The following is a 20,113-nucleotide window of genomic DNA, read 5'->3' as shown; positions in this document are numbered from 1 at the left end:
CAGGCAGAAGCAGTGTGCAGTGGACTTACACCCTTGTGTGTATGTGTGCAAGAGGGAGATGGTGACATTCAACAGTCTGCAGTGGTTTTTCAGGTCTGTCCTCTCTTACCGGTGAATTCGTGTCCTGATGTCAGCCACTTATACGTGTGTGCAATTTAGAACAGTGATTAAATTTTGTGGCTGAGGCTGTTAACATAATTTAAAATAACAGAATCATACAAAAACACAGCAGGAGAGAACTTCAGGAGGTCATGCAGACCACTCCTTGTCCCAAGGTAGGCTAATTGCATCAGTGTCACTTCTGATGTGTTTGAATAATTTATCCCTAAGGCTCTCCAACACTGGAAGCTCACCGTACCCTTAGGGAATTGTTTCCTCTGCTTTACTCTCCCCACTGCTGAAAAGGCTTTGGGATTCATCATATCTGATTTGAATATTTCTTTCTGGAATGTAAAACATGGTTGCAGGTGCTATTATCCACATATGGGCACTGAAACCCAAAAATACTCACTTTCTTTTATGGACTGCTCCCTCACACTTGTAAAATAAGAGAGCTGAGTTGGAGACATCCCTGCCATGCAAAGGAAATCAGTGGGGAAACTGGGCTTCTTCCAGCAGTGCTGGGCTGACACAGAAACCAGAGATGGCTGAGTAAGGAGATCAGCATGAAACACCCAGATTATACAAATGAATAGGATGAAACATTGCATGGCTCAGCAATTGTCTGCCAGATATGGGTGTCTGAGATACAGCTGGTTGCAGCAATCCTGTAATGGGGGTCAGAGAGTTGAGAGGAGGGAGGCGGCAACCAGGGGAATTAGCCCAATTCAGGGAATCTGAACTTTGGACTAAGAGTAGTTTAGGGGAAGAAAATGGGAGCAAAAATGCTTAATTGGGTGCTTTGGGAGACGACTATGTCTTGTCACAGTGCAGCAAGACTCAAAGGCAAATTCAGGATCTTTAAGTGGTGCTAGAGACAGATCTGTGAGTTGGCTCCTATCAAAAATGGTCTGTGGGACATCTATTTACCATGCACGACAACTGTGGGTAGATGTCGGCCATTGTTTTGTTTTGCTGTGCAGGATGGGGGAAGGTGGGTCTCCTGCCATCGAGAGGAGGTGGGAGGTTGTGGGGTGGCCCAGCTGTGCGTGTGTGTCATGGCTCCAGCTTCCCTCAGGAGGCACATTTCTTTGGGAGTGAAGGGGCTGAGCTGAAGAAGGAACATGGTGACTTTTTGGCAGGCAGGAACAGAGATCTACGGTGCTCCTGCTTTGAGGCCTCAGCTGAATCTCAGAGGCTCTGACTGCTGGCAGGAACTCACCAAGGAGAAGGAGGCAGGGAAATCACAAACACATTATTGACTCCCTTTCTTTTCTGCAACCCATCCCCAGCACTAACCATATTTGAAAATACAGCTTCCAGACTTCTTTTGCAACGGTTTCAAAAAACAATCTTACCTCTTTTGCCAGCCCTGTTTTTCCCTAGCTTTGAGTTTGGCATTGACATTAATTAGGACTTCCTTAGCATCATTAGCCTGGCGTTTTCCTTTGTTACTGAGGACAGCGAAGGTGACCTTGCTCGCCAGGTGGATTTTCTCAGCTCTGACAGTCTAATCATTAATGTCTTAGGAACAGAAGTAGGGATCTTACATGGGAAACTTGAGAAGAGCTATAAAAAATCACGTAGACAGCTGTCATTGTCAGCTGGCATAGCTCCAATAATTCAAAAGTAGATATGTTTCTGATAAGTCATCTTGTTCTCACACAACACATGCTGTAACTCCACACATATTACACATATTGGGTGCAATGGAGTGAAGTGATATTTCTGTTGCATGATAAGAAAATACAACAAATACCTACACGTGTAGCTCATTTGCAAGTGGCTGAGCTGAGTATACTGAGAGTAATAGCCAGCATTTCATAATCTCCATTTTATTATCCAGAAAAGTGGAACAGTGACCAGCACACTGATCTCTGATGATCTGGTTTCAAATGATAGCTTACAGCACAGCAAAAGTTATTTTGGTGGCTTCACTCTACTCCCCACCTGTACAGTCATGAAATTGTAGAATCATTGACAACTGTAAATAGGAAGGCACTTCTGGAGGTCATATATTCCAATACCCTGCTCAAAGCAGGTCCAACCAGAGCAAGTTGCTTGGGATCATGTCCAGTCAACTTCTGAGTATCTCCAAGGACAGAGATGATACTACCTTGCTGGGTAACCTGGTCAATATTTGACCACCCTCATGACAAAAAACCACAGTGCACTTAAAATATGAGTGGCAATCCCAGGTGAACAGAAACCCAGGCAGGGAATAACTGAGTTCTGCCTCTCAGTACCAGGCAGCACCAGAAGACCTGTGTGGGTATGTTTCAAGATGCTGTGATTGGTCTCACCTTCATAAGCATTACATATACTAAGATTAAAAGAAGTATATAAAGACAGGAGAACATCGTATTTGCCCATAGTAGTCTTTTTTTTAACAGAATACTGTGAAAACATAATATTTTTAATTCCAACGTGTCATCTGGCACACGAAGCAAGAGTTTGACAACAGGAGAGTCGTCACGAAGCATTCACATTGCAAAGGCACAGATGTGGGTAGCAGAGCTGTACGCAGCAGCCAGCTGCACTAGTACCAGGCTTGACTTCTAGAAAAGGCAAACTGGGAGCTGCCGCTTTCCACTGGCAAGCACGGAAGAATTGTTGATACTGTTTCTGACCCATTTGAATTGCACACTTTAATGTTTCTACAGTGGATTTCTAAACAGCCATATCCAGTGGGGCCCTGATCCTTGTAGGTACTTCTGAGAATTAACTTAAGAATAACAAACACAGCTTGCAGATTTGCCACTAGCAGCTGCCACAAGCTACTGAAAAAGGCAGATTATTAAGACTATACAAAACCAAAGCTGGGAATATAAATATCAAATGAAACGCTTACATGTTGCTGAACATGCTGCCTAACATCAGAAACACGAGACAACAGCAGAAAGCCATGCAACGTATTTTGGCAGAAGCGCGCAAACATTTCACAGCTTGTCCCCTGGATGCCATGCTCACACTTACATTGTTCTGTGTCACACTACCTTAACTTGTTTTAAGCATTTCCATCATCTGTGAGGTAGGGAGGGAAAAACAGAATAGTTAAAGTATAATCAAATGAGATCTTGCACATTGTAGTATAATTTGTAAACAATCTGATTATTGGCTGTGGTGTGGAGAGTGTGAATGGTTCAGGCTTCTGTCTCGATTTAGCCAGACAGGGAACTTTCTGGAAGCCAGGTGAGCGAGTCAATGGGTTACTAAGGAAGTAGATGAAAAAACTAGGATTAACAGAGGAGAAATAGTGACAGAACATGAATAAACACATAAAAAAGTGAAAAATTTCTGTGTCTTACTGCATTTTTTTGCTGTCATGTCAGAATCAAAACTCCCAGTAACATCTTTCGATCAGTGGGCAATTTTAAACACTATGTTAATCTGGCTACTTCAGAAATATTTGAATAAAGATGCAAAATTAAAAAAAACAAACAACCACAAATCAGACCAATGCATTAGATAAAAGATAAAACTACATCAGTTATCATCTCTGTATGTGTAAATCTACAGAAGTCTTTCTTCTAGATGAGAAATTACAGTCATAAAATAAAAATAATAGATCTAGATCTTGTTGATACATTGCTCATCATTTTTGATTATACTTCCAAAATCATAGGTACCATTTGAAAGACCCAGCCTACCAAATCCTTATATGCACAAACTCTCCTAATGGCTTAGTTTTAAGGGCAGCCATGCATTGTGCTTTTAATTATTCACCCACAGAAGCCTGCTCCAGTGAGATCTTGTGCCCATGGTGCCCTGAGAAAGCCCAGGGCATCTTAAAGATACTTTGGACCTCAAAGGACTGTATCTTCAGCTACTCCTATACTACTTCACCTACTCCTATAATTTATTGTGAATTTACAGTACTTTGCATAAGTGTATAAACCTTTCGTGTCTGATGAGGACAGATAGTAAAAGTCACCTACAAGCTGAAGGATTTGTATCGAGAAACAATGTGTACTTGCACATCTATGTATTATACTGCTGAACAGCTAAAAATCTGTAACAAGCATGGAAGAAACAAGAGTCTCTCCTGAGGGAGTGGCAGAGTAATCAATTGGTCTAAACTTTTGCTATTAGACAGGAGTCTCAAAGGAGATGGTAAAATAGATAGAATTTGAGACTCTATCTTAAAGCAATAATTTCTTAACTAGGAATGTAGACTAATGGTTCCACTATCACTTGAAAACTGTTTTGAAAAGATTTTAAGAACTTTAAAATAGATTTGACATATAAATCACAAATAGACAAAATAACATCAGAGTTGTATTTTCTAGCTGGGTCTAATGCAGAAGAACTGTAAAATGCAGCAGAGAAATTAGACACAATAGCTGGAAATAGCTAAATGCATTGATTAAATAATTGGCATGTCCCTCGTGAAAATAGTCAATATATTAACTTTTCTAAAGATTCACAGTAGGCAGTAAGGGAAAAAAAAACCACGAAACTTATATGTCTGTGTATGTGGGTGTGTATCTATAAATTTTTTTTAAAAAAAGAATTTGCTGGATTTCTGTCTTTCTTGGAAGTTGTGACTGTTTGCATACTGGTACTGGAGTGCCTCCATTGGCTTGTCTCCTACCATTATTTCAGCAATGAAACATGGGACAGACAGAGCTGCTGAAGGATATGCACATTGGTTGAATACTGAGATACAAAGCAAACCAGCTGTCTCATTTACAATGCTGGGGAAAAATGAGGTAAAATAGCTTATTAAACAAGTGTTATTGACATAATTTTACTTTTTTCCCTATTTTATTTTGATCCTTCTGCGTAGTGAGAGCCAACGATCAGGAATTTGTAGCGATGTAATTGTGCTTGGCTCCCTGCCTCCCTCCGGCACATCCGAGTTAAGTGGAACCGATGCTGTTTCGTGCAGATTAGGCGGCAGTCGTTACAATTCAGCAGCGTTACACCAATTGGATACACTTGGAAAATATCCTAGGGAAACCAAGACCCTGTTCAGTCGCTGACAAAGGCTCCCACGCTCCCCAAGCTCTGCCTTTCCCCAGACAGTGATCTTTCCCCAGGATCACCCGAGGATGTCCCTGCCTGTTCTGCCTCCCTGACATGCTGGCCGTGCAGCTGCTGAGGGACGTGGGATGTGCAGTCCCACCCCTGGGATGCCGTGGAGAAGACCCCGGGGAGCTTGGGTGCTTATTGCCTGTCCCATGGGCTTTGGCTTAGGCTTACCATCCCCATGGAGATGAAGGCTTAGTTATCACCCAGTCAGCGTAAACCATACATAAGTAGAGCCAATCTCACTGCTCAAGTCTCCTGGGGGATCTGCACAGGTTTATTATCCCAGGTAACATATCCTCTCCACAGGACTCTCCTGCCACCCTCTTAGTTAGGTCAAGGACTGCTTCCCCTCCGTATGTATGTATCATGTAGCCATAGCAGGAATCATTTCTGGCCCTTAACTGGTTAATAAACAATGTTTTCCTTTGGTCAGCAGTAAAATGCTTGTCCTTCCTTGAGTTCCTCCTTGGCATCTTTCATCAAGGGATGTACCTTTCACTGAGCCTTAATTTCTGTATCAGTCTGTACCCTAAAATACACATACAATACAGGTTTCTAAGCAGGTTAAGTGTATATAGCTGGTGGCTGTCTCCTGAACAAGTCCGGTCATGGGAATGACCCAACACTTGGTGGTGGACTGGGAAGACCGATCCCCAACCTTTGGGGATTTTCTTTGGTAAATCGTGACAATGCGGATGAGATACTGGCAGGGCTGGGGCCATCTGGGGATATGCTCACATCCATGTTTCAGTTGGGATCAGGAGAACAAGTTTCTGATCAAATTTCTGAGGTGAACTTCCCATTTACTATTCTTGTGCCAGCTGATGATGGGCAACTGTGGGGCTGTCCTGATTGCGGCTGGGATAGAGTTAATTTTCTTCCTAGCAGCTGGTATAGTGCCCTGTTTTGGATTTAGTATGAGAATAATGTTGGTAACACACTGATGTTTTCGTTGTTGCTGAGCAGTGCTTACACTAAGTCAAGGACTTTTCAGCTTCTCATACTGCCCTGCCAGCGAGGAGACTGGGGGTGCACAAGAAGCTGGGAGGGGACACAGCTGGGACAGCTGACCCCAACTGACCCAAGGGATGTTCCGTACCATATGATGTCGTGCTGAACAATAAAACTGGGGGGAGTTGGCCAGGGGATGGCTGCCCGCTGCTTGGGAACTGGCTGGGCGTTGGTCAGTGGGTGGTGAGCAATTGCACTGTGCATTACTTGTTTTGTATGTTCTCTTATCATTATTATTACTTTCCCTTCCTTTTCTGTCCAATTAAACTGTCTTTATCTCAACCCATTACTTTTACCTTTTTTCCAATTCTCTCCCCAGTCCCACTGTGGGCGGGTGGTGAGCAAACAGCTGTGTGGTGTTTAGCTGCCTGCTGGGTTAAACCACAACAGGGGCCAAGCGGGAGCTTGGCTGGAATAATGTCTTCTCTCCACCGTGCTGCTGGCACGGACATCAGACCCCCAGCACAAGCCGTTTCAGCCTGCAGTGCTGCTCCTACTGCTAATGTAGACGTTGCCTGAATGAATCCTGCTGACTTGATTGATCCTGTTTAAATCAATGCGATTGTTTGTACGAGCAAAGTTGATAGATCTGGCCCTAAATGGCATTTACTCCACCATATTATTTGGCATATAAATCAGCTGTTTGGGGCAGTGGTCACTGTTTTGTTACCACTGTGAATTTAGGAAAAAAAATCTATTAAAGTCATTGAAGAAAGTCCATATTTACAGTGGAATAACTGATGTTAACACTTGACTGGTTATATTTAGATGTGTAAAGCAGCCTTGCTCTGGAGCTAGTTTAATGGGAATCTTCTGTCATTTGGGATCCTTGAATTTAGGGCTACAGGAAGAAGTAACCAAGTTCATTATAATCCCTTTCTTCCAAAATATCATATACATCTGTGAATTATGCATTTGCTTACATAGTTGTAAATCTGCATGTCGCTCTTTCTACCCAGTGACAAAATATTCTTTTAGCTTTTTTAATGGTTACTGTAAAATTCTCCATGATGTATATTGCAAGTAGTAATTTTCATCTAGAAATATGGATGACATCTTGCCTATGGCAATGAACAGGTTTTAATACAACAATAAAGCATGCCCTGTCTTCTTAATTAGTCTCCATTGATTAAACATGCAGATTATTTACAAAAAGCCTAATGCAACAGAAAGGAAGAATAACTAATGCAATGGCTGTATTCCCAGGATCACATGCAATTCATCTTTACTAAGCTAGCTGAGCCTCTATAATCTCAAGGCATTTATGAAATAATAGGGAGAAAGCTTTAGGTTAAGCATATTTAGTATAAAAAGTATTTGTTTAATTTCTTTCTTAAAATGAAATTCTCCTATTCTTGAGGGGAAAGGCAAGCGCTAGCCGAGTTAAAGCCATAGACATCTTGCAGTAAAATGTAAGAAGCCTTGTCAGATCACTAATGGAAACAATCTTTGTGATGCTGAGATTTTGTAGCTTATAATTAAACATCACAGTCCAGCCCCTGTAACCTCTATCATCCTCACATGTCCTATTTTACACATCACAGCAATTAGCGAAGCATATAGTATATATTTAGATGAAGGCTTTCTCTCAGGAGCTGGTGATGTAGTGACTCAGCAAGGCATCATCAGAAGGCATTTGCCAGTGCTAAGGCTTTGTACACCTCTGTGGGGGCTAGACCTGTCAGATTAATACAAGAGGCTATTTTTATAACATCCAGAAGGTTTCTGCTGTACATCAAACTGCACTAGCTGCTTATTTTAGATGACAGCAGTTCATACATTATTCTTGAACAATATAGTCTTTAGCGGTTTTTGGATATGTATACCTCCTAAAATGAAACTTTCCTGTGAAGCATTTTGTAGAAGAAGGGCTTCCAAATTGAGATCATCAGAGACACTTTCATCAGGCACTTCAAACGTAACCGTGAATTAACAGCCCACATAGCAAAGGTAAGTAGCAGTCGTGGCGACAGGCTGCCTGGGTATCGGGGAGTACTCTGAGTGCATAATTTGGGACAACATGAACATCTGGATTCATGCCCTGCTCTCTTCTGCTGAGTTGGGGTTTGACCCTGGGCAGTGCCGACTGCCTTTTGAAAGAGGCCATGCTCTTCAGCTGATCCGGTCTTTTATTTATCGTGTTAATTTTTTCTCCCAGCAACGTAAATCTCACCCTCCTTCCCACCCACTCAGTTGTTTTAATTCTGAAAAGTAACTTGCCTGAAAGCCACCATTTTCCCTGTGGGTGTTGATGCTGGATCACATGCATGTGACACGCACAGCCTGCCGCTAGCGGAGGGGCTGTGCTTTACTTTCTCTTGGCTGCCCTTAAATCTGCCCGTGGTGTTTGGAGGGTTAGTCTGAGCCCATGAGCTGAGCATTTCACCCTGACTCACGTCTCCTTCCATGTCCCCGAGCTGATGGGGCAGATCCTGACTGCAAATGTGTGAAGCAGTGGAAGACACTTGTGAGATCCCAGCTCCATCCCCAAGGTCAGAATCAAGGACTTCAAGCAACTTTTGGAGAGATAGTGGAAATTACCACCGAAGCCAAGTAATTTCACCAAAGATGTCATCATTAACACTGGGCTTTCACAATGTGCTCTTTGTGTGTAAATCTCAGAAAGATATTGTCAAGGAGGTCGCTGTTATTAGCTCTAATGGCCCAGTGAAGTGACTTGGAAAAGGTGACACTGGAGCCAACAAAGGCACTGAAGCAGAAGTGGGCTTTTCTGAGTCATGGTCTGACTCTCAGCCCTCCTCACTCCTGCTGCCCTGATGCCACTGGAGCTGCCCTCCCTCTCTCCTGTTCCCTGTTGCCCTTCTGCAGTCCCATACCAGCTGCCCATCCTTGCTCACCAAAGCACTTACCAAAGTGCCTTAATTGGCATACGCTCCCAGGTCTCACTTGGCAAAATGTAGCTGTGCCTGCACTTTTCTAAATGGGGATGGATTAACTGCACGCTTAAAAGCTTTGCTGGATGGAGACCTGCATTCTACAGCCAGCTCCACCTTCATTGCTGGAGCCTGCAGAGAGGAGGAGAAGGCATTTTTCTCCTTCTCCCACGCTAGCTGGGAAAAAGAGGGGCAAGAGAAGCAGGGAGAGCACTGACTTGGTTTCTGCATCAGAGCAGGCAGTACACCGCTGTCAGGAAAGCAGGACCTGGAGCATGAGGCTCTGAGCACCTGCCCAGATCCCACAGCACCCCAGTAGCAAGGCTGAGCTGAGAAGTGTGCCACATCTTAGTAGTTCTGCCATATTTTTTAATAAAAACATTTAGAGAAAAGGTTTCCCTAGTGACTTTGGTAAAAAGAAACACCTAAAAACTCAACATTTTTTATGAAGGCAGCTATTAATACTAGTGGTAATATTAGTTGTATCTAGGATAACTAGTAGCAATAATAATTGCCTGCATAAAAAGCATTGTTGATTTTTTAGTAGGAGTTGGGTATTAGTAATAATAATACTTTCATTTAAGTAGCTCTTTCATGTGCAAAACACGTTAGGGATGATATCTAAGTTGTGCAACAGAGGGGTGCTGGAACCTCCATTACCTAAGCTATTAAACATCCTTTAAACTATGGAATAAAAACACCACATTGTGCCTGTTATTATAAGAACACAGCATTTAACATCCTATTGAAAAGAAAAACTGTACTTCTTATATCTTTTCCTGACTGAAGCTTATTTCCATTGTTTTCTCAGAGAAGCAACAAAGTTTGGACTTAGTCTGTTTAATCACACCTTCAGTTTTCATACCTTTATGTTATTATCGTCAATGCACGATTTTTAAAATATCTGTTCCTGAAGTTATTTCCCCCATCAAAAGCTTTGGTTTTGCTTCTGAGGTGTATGTCTTATACCTATATAGTAAACTCACCTGTGGTATTAAGGACAAAGATCTCTTTGCTGAATCACTACAGTCAACAGGAATGTCAATATTTATCTCTATGGTTGTTGCGTGAGGTCTCTGTTAGTTTCTTTCCCTTTTAAGTTGCTGCTTTTGTTTTCGGTTTCCCTAGACTCCCAGCATCACTCATGACAATGTGAGTGGAGGGTTCTCACCACGGAAGCTGTAATAGTCATTGATTTTTTTGGTTCAGCAGAAGAACCAGAAAAAAAAAAGAAGATTTCTATCAACCTTCTGAAATGCAATCCTGAAAACTTTAACTTCAGATCAGCAAAATACGCAATGTGAGGGACATCATATAAAAGTAGAGGGAAAAAAGCCTGGCATCACAAAGCAGAAGGGTCAAGTGTGGTGGCTACTCTTCCCTGACCTGGTACTTAAAGGAAAAGATGTTCACTGAGGTCAAAACCACACTCTGCTACATGCAGGGATTTGAGTCAAAGCCCTTCTTTTACTAGAGCTGTTTCCTAGCTCCAGGCAGAGATCACATGAAACAAGATGTTCTCCAGCTCTCCTGGTGTGGCTATTTTACTTTTCATGGCAACCGTACAAATGCTTAGCAATCGAGCGGAGAAGAGCATGTGTTTGAGTGACTCTGCAGCCTGGTACAGCCTTTGGTTGAGGTAGAGCACCATCGGGTTTTAGCTTGGTGGCAATGGCCATTAAAGCCATTCGCACCGAATTAAACCGTATTGAAAGAAGAGCCGTCAGACACTCCCTGAAAATTCCTGTAAGTGTGATGGATGAGCAGTGGCTGCCCTGAAGGAAGGCAGTAGCAGCTCCTCTCTCCCAGGGAAGGGAGGGCTGGAGCCACACGTCCTGCCCCATCATCAGTACACCTGGGAAGGGAGAGGGAAACTACCACCAAGGTCCAAACTATTTATCAGATAAAACTATTGCTGAATTTGACCCAAATTCATAAAGAATTGTTATGACCCCAAATTGCATTTTTTAGTTAATAAAAGAACTAGAAATGTTGCTGCTAAGTGCTGCTTACCACCTCTGAACATCAGTCATGCACATTGAAACCCCCACTTCCCGTGACAGCCCATGCCTATGAGTTCTACCTGCACACGCAAGAGGGCTGCTGGTGAATCCTTCAGCTCCATCAACATGGTGGTCAAGAAAGACAATATCACAAATTCAACTGCCTCCCTGCAATCTCCTCACCACTCTGCGGCCCAGCCCCAACCTGAAGGATCTGCACATTGATGCTACTTCACTAATCTCACCGGTTTAGGTTAGAAAGTCCCGAGGCTGTATGTCAGCTCTCTTGTATGCATCATTATTTCTGTATCTAAATCTTCTTTAAATATTGGGCAGGCTCTTTTCATAGCTGAGTAGTCATTTCAGCAAGTGTGGTGGTTGATTTACGGTTTGTACTCTGTACACTTTCTGTAGTGAAGCATAAAATTGAAAGGCTTATGTCAAATTCATTCATACATGTACATGTTCAAGAACAAATTAATTTTAAAGCACTTACAGGGTATATAATGTTTCTATCTCATGCTTTACAAATCTATAAAGTAATTTATTACATAAAGTCTACTTTAGAAGAGAGCTGCAGTAGAACAGATAGCAAAGTGATTTCAATCTAAAATATCCCAGTGCTACACTCCCCCAGATATCTGCATTTCAGATCTGATAGAAATCATGAGTAATCAGTTTCTAAAGCAAAATTATTATACAAGGAAAGGTTCTCAGTGCAATGTCCTCTCGCAAAACCAGGCTATTCTAGGACAAATTAAGTTTTCTAACCATCAGTATGCAGCACACTAGATAAGAGGTCAGATTTGGATCTCAAACTAGCATAAATCAGGAATCACAGTTATGCAGGACCAGAATAAACTCATTTAGATGAATACTGGATAAATGCCCTGTGTAACTGTAATACTAGGGCCATTGTAATTAACTTCAAGAGAGTTTCCACCCCATGAGAACAGATATCTTCCAGCTAGCATTACTGCTGTGGTCCTTCTCCTCTGGATGGCATGGCCAATGGAGGGAACCTCTGCACAGGGTGAGTATCTTCCCTGCGCCATCCGAGCGCAGGTTCTTTGAACATCCTTCCAGCACGTTGTGTTTTGGAGGGCCACCAGCTTATTTCTGCTTTCTTCAGCAGGAGCTGGGAACTGTGAGCACTGCTTAGCACTGGCCTCACTGCATGGGGCCAGGGGACCCAGAAAGCATGTGGACCACCTCTCTTTGGTTACAGCCAAGCTCCTTCTCCACTTGGAGCAACATCATGCCTGTAAATTCCGCCATGTTCAGTACTTGTCATTAGCAAATGTGGTAGGCAATCACTAAAAATGTTCAAAGATAAGCAATGACCCAAATTCAACCCTGGGATGAGCAGCTCCAGCTCCCCTGAAATTGCAGGCTGGCATGGATGGGAAGGAGTGCTGAGTCTAACGAGCTGACAGCCAGCTGGTTTGTCACAACTGCTTCTGCTCTGTCCTGGCATCCTTGTGTCCGCGTTTTTTTCAGGGGCATTCCTGCTCTCTCTGCAAGCAGCAATTTCATATACTAACAGCACAAGGAGTAAAATATACAGCAATGGCTGCGAACTGCTACCGTGCTCCTCTTCCCACTATTCATCCCACTTGGCTTACGTATGGCATCTGGGTAGCTAACTCTGTAATTTGTACACAGGCAGTGCGTTCCCTCATCTCCTCAGGAGAAACAGAGACATAATCAGAATTTAGGGTGACTTCTAAAAGGTGTGTATTTCAAAGGCAAAATTGCAACATAAAGCATTCAGAGAAACTATAACCCAAGTACCACCTGCGTGCAGAAGGGGGAAGGAAAATATCATTCTTGGTAACAGCCAGTGGCTGCAGACCAAAGGGTCTAATTCAAGGCAGCTGCTCCTGCTCCTCGCATCAGAGGGAAGAAGCCCTAGTTTCAGTTCCCCCATGCAGTGAATTGTGAGATATTTATAAAAAGTGGAACAGCTTCCACAGCGCAGGGCGATAAAGGTCACCCCAGCACAGCTGGGCAGGTAACCAGTCAGCATGGCACAGCCACAGCCACAGCAGCCCGGGGTGTGGGGCAACGGGATTGTCCTTCAACACAGACACACAGGCCAGGGGGTCACCCCAGGGCTGGGGATGCTCACGCAGGATCGAAGAGCGGTGCCTTGTCTTTTTCTTCTGCTGAACGCTGGGACCAGGTTTCTCAAAAGCGGCTAATGACACTGGGTGCATTAAAATTCTCAGCACAGGAATTGATTTTGTTGGACATTCTCTTTCTGGAAGTCAGTTCAAACTGGGTCCCCCCCAAAAGTCCTTTTGAAAAGGCTAACCACTGCCAGCCTCCTGCACCACTTTCTTCCCCGCAGCCCCCCAGCAGCTGCGTCGCTGACACATGTGAAGTGAGAAAAGTCCTTATTCCAGCAGGAAATGGTGAAAAAGAAAGAACTATTAGCCTGAAATTCTGCAGTGAAAGAGGAGAGAGATTTCAGAGGAACCCAAAGAAAACTTGCATCCAGCTCAGTGGGAATGCCTTAGGTCTACACTTCACCTAATTCTTTGCAGAAAGCAAGTTAGTGCTACCACCTTAACGACTGCTTTAAACAAAGGGAATCCTAAAATTTGCTTTATCATCAGAAGGCGACGGCTGGCAGCCAAGAAGCGCTGGCAGCAGTGGGGGGCTGGAGGAGCACCCCCAGCACAGCCCCATTGCAGCCACTGCCCTGCTGCAGCAGGGAGGCAGCTGTACCGAGTGCCGTGCTGCCTGCTGTGCTGTTTGCCGAGCGTTTTGCACGCTCCTGTTTGCAGTTGCTAATAAATACCCCCAGTGTTAATAATTTGAGCTGGAATCTTCTGTGACTTCTTTCTGCCTCAGGTTGCATTTTTTTCTTTAAAGTTTCAGCACAGCAGTTCAGCAGTTTTTGAGAACCTGTATTGTTGCCTAAGGAGTTTCTGACTCTGAGAGGAGATAAAATTCATCAGTTTTCTTGTGGCTGCCACAGTAGTACTCAAATATTAAATAAATGGTATTTGGATGGAGTTTGTCTGAAGTTTGATTGTGCAAATCAGTCATAAAGACCTTGACAACTAAATGTCAGTGTAGACCTATCCCACCATTGTTGTGCTGGCGCAGAGTGCTCTGGGGCTGTTCGTGCCCTATGAATTAGATTCACAAAGTGGTCATAGTGTCATGCCATGGTGCCATAGCACCCACCTTTCAGGGATCTAACCCCCCTCAAGCATTCACAAAATAGGATGTAATAGGTAGGCAGTTTGCAGCGTGAGGGGAAAGATCGGTTCCTAAGCCTGGGATCCAGGAAAGCCAACATGGCGCAGAAGGAGCATCTATGCTAGATGATAGAAAACATAAAGGCTAGGATGCATTTGAAATGCAACTTTGCTGAGCTCTGCACAAAACGCAGAGGAAATGCTCAGCTTTTCCTGGCCAGTGGAGAGCTGCTTCTACTCAAGAACATTTCTACGGACGCCTGCTGTTTCCTACCCTTGTATTCCAGGAAGGCAGTTATTGTATTAAATCTTCTCAGGTGGCTATCATGATGAAAAGTTTGCTGGGAGATCTCACAGCTCCCCTAGAGACCTCTGCAGGGCCAGGAGGGGATGAAGCTTTGGTCCCTGGCTGCAGTACTAATTCCTACCCAAGGCTGCCTTCTTTGGCCATGTGCATCTTCAGATTTGTAGGGTGCTGTCTGGGATTTCGGGTAGGAGGGAATGCTCCCTGGAGATGGCCGAGTCTCCCTTCCATGCCTAAATAAAAATCTCCTATAGGTAGGTCCTACCTCCGTGTGGGTAAAGGAATCATCATTGAATAAATGCCTGTGTTTGCCCAGAAAAATGCTTATTAACAAATTACATTTGTTTCTTTCTAATACTGTCAACTTTCTCAGTGAATTGATGTGGAGGAGTTTTCTCTCTTGAACTGGCTCTTTAATTGCACTGCTAACGAGGTAGGTAGGGCGCCAGGGTAAATAAGCACAGGCAGTGCTCTCTGCTATTATGGCTGGTGATTGCCTCCAGCTGCTGAACTAACACAGTGACAGTGAAGCCCATGGTGCAGACAAACATTTTGCTACTGCCTCAGATTTCAAGTTAGCTTATAAAAAATGTGGACTTATGCAATATAAAAGACTTTCTAAGGTGTTTGACTTGGTATTGCAGGGTATAACATTAGCACTGTGTAGGTTTAATAAAGCACATAGGAAACAAAGATGAAGAACTGCTTTGTCTGAATACCCTTTGACAATGAACCACCACCATTAAACAGGGGTGTCCCTAGTATAGGGATTGTTCCTAGACCTAAAACTGTTCATCAGCAGTGCAGATGCTACATTAGATCATGGCTGATAAAATCTGTAGCTGGCACAAGAATCGATGTTATGTTTAAACGATGAAGAGAAGGCAGCCATACGAGACGTATTGCTTGGTCAGCTGGATCCACTGTTTTTAAGTACAGCCAAATACAGAGTTAAACTCCACAGAAGAAGAAATAATGGCTGCTCTAGTTAAGTGCTATTTTTCCTCTAAAGGATTTAGAGGCCAAACAAGAAGATGAAACCTCAAGTTCTCTAATAGCTGAGAAGGCTAGTGAGACCTTGGATGGCTAAACAGGGGATGCTGAGACGGAGGCAGGAGCCGAGGCTGACGTGTGTGCTGTCTGCAGTCTTAGTATCCACGAATCACTGAGGACGCTGAAAAAGTGGGAAAGATGCAGAGAAGAACTGCAAAAGCGGGCCAAGGACTAGAGAAGCCACCTAATGGGGAAAGAGAGATTTAAAAAGTGCTATTTGTCTAGCTTACCAAAAAGAAGATTGAAAGGTCTTGATTACAGTGAATAACTATCTTCACAGGGAGAAAAGTGCTCTTTAATCTGGTGGAAAAGGCTGAATCGTTGAAAGCTGAAACCAGATAGATCTGAAGAGGAAATTAGGCAAAACATGTTAATAGTGAGGGTTGGAAACAAGCTGCTGAGGGAAGGGAAGGGAAGGGAAAGGAAAGGAAAGGAAAGGAAGGGAAGGGAAGGGAAGGGAAGGGAAGGGAAGGGAAAGGAAAGGAAAGGAAAGGAAGGGAAGGGAAGGGAAGGGAAGGGAAGGGAAGGGAAAGGAAGGGAAGGGAAGGGAAGGGAAGGGAAGGGAAGGGAAGGGAAGGGAAGGGAGTCTGCAGTGCTTGATGAAGATGTCACGATGCTTTCTGAGAGAGACAATTTTCTGGTACATGTGCTATGTTTCAGTCCATCTCAATATGGGCACAACTCGGTGAGAATTTAAGAGCTGTGATAAAATCTAGCTGTCTCTTCCAGCTTCAAACTCTGGGACCCTGTAGGAGCCATCTGGAGGTGCGCAGGGGTGTGCACGCCAGCTGGGGGTCTGTGCAGGGAGAAGAGGCCCCTGTTTTCTCTCTCTCCCCTTCAGCAGGATAGTCATGCCAGGAACCAGTGCCGGGATTTACTCCTAAAAGCCTGGCTGGCTGTGTTTCCAAAATGCCTTGCAGCACAACAAACCCCTTGCTTATCCGACCTCACTGAAACTCTTCCTAATGAGCAGGGGGGATGGCGGGGCATTGCAGGGGGGACCATGCCAGCTCGCCCCTATCCCCAGCAAGGCAGGTGGCTCGGGGCGCTGAGCCAGGCTGACACGGCTCCAGTGGGCGATGCTTCCCTTGGGGGGGATTATTTGGAAGAACAACGCGTCTGCTCATTCTGAGTGAGTTTTCTATCTGAAATTCAATACTTTTTCTTAAGTGAAGTATGTATCCTCCCCCCTCTCTCTCCATCTCCCCACCTTCCACAGAGATAAAGAATTATTTTTTCCCCAGTGGAGCAGCAACATCCTTCAAATGCCTATTAGACAGCCTCACCCTCACTTAGTTCGTGAGATCAGCTGTGCACACTCTGTCTGTGAGTCAGTCCTGCAACCCGGACTAGCCACGCTGTGCTGCGGCTGTGCCTTTGCATCTAGCAAATGGTTTCCAATACAATTATAATATTTTCAATCTATGGCAGGATTGAACTCAACAGGGCTAAAAGGCTCAAAATAAGGTGGGTACGATGTCACCTGCAGCAAAACAATAATCCCCACCTTCTTTGAAGCTGACTGTAGCTATTTTTTATTCCTTTAAGTTGTCAGTCTCATGGCAAGATGCTGGCAAAAATTAACTCCCACACTTGGCTTTGCAGCAGGAAGGTGACTGCGTCATGGAATGATGTTTCAAGCTTTCATAAATTTATCTTTGACAAAATGCATCTCTTTAGCAAGAGGAGAGCTAGGCTGGAAATAAGCAAGGAATGCTAACACCCTATCATGGTGCTTCTAGACTTTTTCAGGATGGAGAGTCCATTACTCAATCTTTAAAGAAATTATCAAAATCTCCATACACTTATTATAGAAGAGCGAAAACCTGAACAGTGCTAGCAATGATGGAGCAGCCCTTGGAGAAGAAAGATGTGTGGACTCTGGTTGAATTTGCAGTGCCTTGCGTTATCCCAGGCTGCATGTCTGGGACCCTTGAGGATTCAGCCCCTGGGGAGAGTAACTTTCCTCCAGCTCGTGAATGGTTTCCAAACAGTAATCTCCACTGACAAGTTGCAGATCACCCATGGATGCTCAGCAGGCAATTGCCTGGTCTCATGATAATACAGTAAGAAATTTAAGATCCTGCTCTCCTCCCAGTCCACGCTCCTTCCTCCAGGACCCCTCACATATTTTCTTCCCATGACTTTCCAGGGAAAGCAGCTGCTGTAGCTGCTCCTGGGATACAAGGGTTACACAGGAAAAAGCTCTTCCTTGAGCAATATCACTCACTAATGTGTGGTTAAGCACAGAAATATTTCCTGATTTTTCTGTTTGTTTGTTTTTTTTAAGGAGGTAGAGAGGGGTAACGAATGGTAAAACTAATGAGTCAGTCACATGTTTTCAAAAGGATGGAGAATGAGTTATCTGATGGAAAATCAAAAGGCTTGATTGCAGTTTTTGTCGTGAGCCTCTACCAGTTTGGCTGTGGTAAAATCCATTGACTTTTCTATAATTGTCCCAATTAAACAATCAGGAGTGAGGGGCAAATTAGACCCAAAGTCCACATTTGCAGGCAATTAAAAGCATAGCATTCTGGCTGATTGAGATGAACATTTAAATCAGCTGATTTAACAACAATTAAACAAAAACTTGCTAACTTGTACAATAAAGAAATCAATAGAGAGATCAGGATAAAATATGTGGGTTTGCCAAAGAGAAACAGAGAAGTGGAAATTAATGACAATCACAAAAAAATCCAAACCCAAACCCCAGTGGTTTTCACAGAAAAGAGCCTTCGAGGGCAACCACTCCACAGTAAAGTAGAGGAAGGCAAAACTTATGAAGACATTAATCAAGGTACAAGTGAAAAGAAAATGAGATGCTTCGGGGCACAGAGATGACAGGAAGCATATCTGTGGCAATAAGGGATGATGGAAATCATACAGAGGGAAATAAAACAAAGGATACACGAGGAAAGGATGCAAGAGCTGCAGAACACCTACTCTGACAATAGTCTTTTGCTCTTACTAAAAGAGAAAATCAATAAACTCTGTGTAGGAAGAGAAGCTTATTAAATCATTGACTGTCCAACTGCATATTCCTGTTGGCAAACACATTGCTCTGTGTGATAGATGGACAGCAGGGTCAAGAGGTCGTTCACTGAAGTGAACAGGCTTCATAAAATCTAAATTTGCAAACAGCTGGAGCGGCAGAGCCCCACTGAAGTTACTGCTGTCAGGCGATTTCTGTTCGCTGCAACACCGTGAGTTCATTTACGGAGCAGTGAGAGGGTTTCAATCGAGGGAGAAGCAGGAGGGACTCTTGCAGCTCTGGCCCAGGGTACGCTGGATCTGTGCACGCCCGTGACCAGCCATGCTGCAGCAGCTGCTCCTGGAGCAGTGATGGCTGGTGGCCACGGTGGTCTGCTCTGGGTCACCGGCGCCGGTGGCTCACTCCCTCACCCTGCTCTCCAGACATGGAGCTGGCGGTACAAGTGGAATGAAACTGTAACACCGTCATTCTTTCTTTGTCCGACGACATGCCCTAGCCCATCGTCACCGAAGGACTTGTGAACCCTAGAGTCATAAGGGTTTGGGCTGGAAGGGACCTTCAAAGGTCTTCTAGTCCAACTCTGCTGTCGTGGGCAGGGACATCTTTCACTTGGTCAGGTTGCTGAAGGTCACCCTTCATTTGGCACATACCACAGCAACAATGAAATGCCTTCTTCGAAGAGACCCAGTGTTTCTCCCACTGTCAGGCAGCAAGTTGTAGCCTGACTTGTTTTTTTCTCTCCCTGGTGGCTATGTTACCGGCAGGTCCCTGGTCCCACTGGCATCAGCCCATTGCTTCCCTATGCCCCCTGCCCCATCACCTCTCCAGGGCTTCCCCCTGGGTCAGTGGCTTCTCCTCTCCTTTGCAGTGTTAATGACCCCTTTTTGCAAGATGAAACTCAGGGCTCACTTGCTTACTGGTGAGAGCAAGAGAGGGAAAGGGGCTTTCCAGGGAGAGCAGTGGACTGTAATCCTTCAGGAACGTGCATTTCATCCATAACTGAGCAGCTGAGCAGACAAGTCTGAGGCACAAAGAAACCAAGGTCCTACAGGACCAGGTCACAGACCCAACGCCCCAGCCTCCCCTCCAGTATGGCACCTTCTTCTGAACCGAAGTGACAGGATCGTACCCCAGTGGAGCTCAAACATGTTTCAATGTACCTACAGTCCCCTCACTGCACGGCCCCGTGCACAGCAGGGTGGGGTTTGGTGAAGATGTGAGATCTGGAGATGGCAGCCATGGAAATGTCACTTCCCATAGCCAGGTCGTCCCGTAGCTTCCCTCCTCCCCTGTGTTTCTTTGCCAGCATGACTAACACTGGCAGTAAGATTTCTGTGTCTAACCAATGCAAAGCATTTGCATTTTAAGTACTTCTCACATTAAGTAACGCCTCATTCTGATTTGCTTTTTGGAGTAGATATTTCTTTAACTTTTTAAGCATACTAATTATTTTTTTCTTTTGGAGGGGAGATGGGTGTGCTCTGCCTCTCAGGGGCAAGGCTGAGATCCTG

General features: G+C 44.3%; 1 protein-coding gene across 3 annotated transcripts in view; it reads right to left on the bottom strand.

Moving 5' to 3' along the window:
• The window catches only part of LHFPL3 (LHFPL tetraspan subfamily member 3), a 259,588-nt gene that overhangs the window by 34,307 nt on the left and 205,168 nt on the right, over window positions 1-20,113 (bottom strand). Inside the window, exon 3 of one of the 3 annotated variants that reach the window (XM_069801798.1) lies at window positions 3,076-3,123. The exons of 1 other annotated variant lie outside the window; for it this stretch is intronic. In XM_069801798.1, the coding sequence (XP_069657899.1) occupies window positions 3,107-3,123 (17 nt within the window). In that variant the 3' untranslated portion in view covers window positions 3,076-3,106. The remainder of the gene's footprint in view (window positions 1-3,075; window positions 3,124-20,113) is intronic. One more of the 3 variants, XM_069801799.1, reaches the window with a different exon arrangement.

The sequence above is a fragment of the Haliaeetus albicilla genome, chromosome 14 (assembly GCF_947461875.1).
Source record: "Haliaeetus albicilla chromosome 14, bHalAlb1.1, whole genome shotgun sequence".
In the NCBI taxonomy this organism is placed as follows: Eukaryota; Metazoa; Chordata; class Aves; order Accipitriformes; family Accipitridae; genus Haliaeetus; species Haliaeetus albicilla.
The sequence above is the reverse complement of the archived record's forward strand: the minus strand, read 5'-3'. Positions and strand labels throughout refer to the sequence as shown.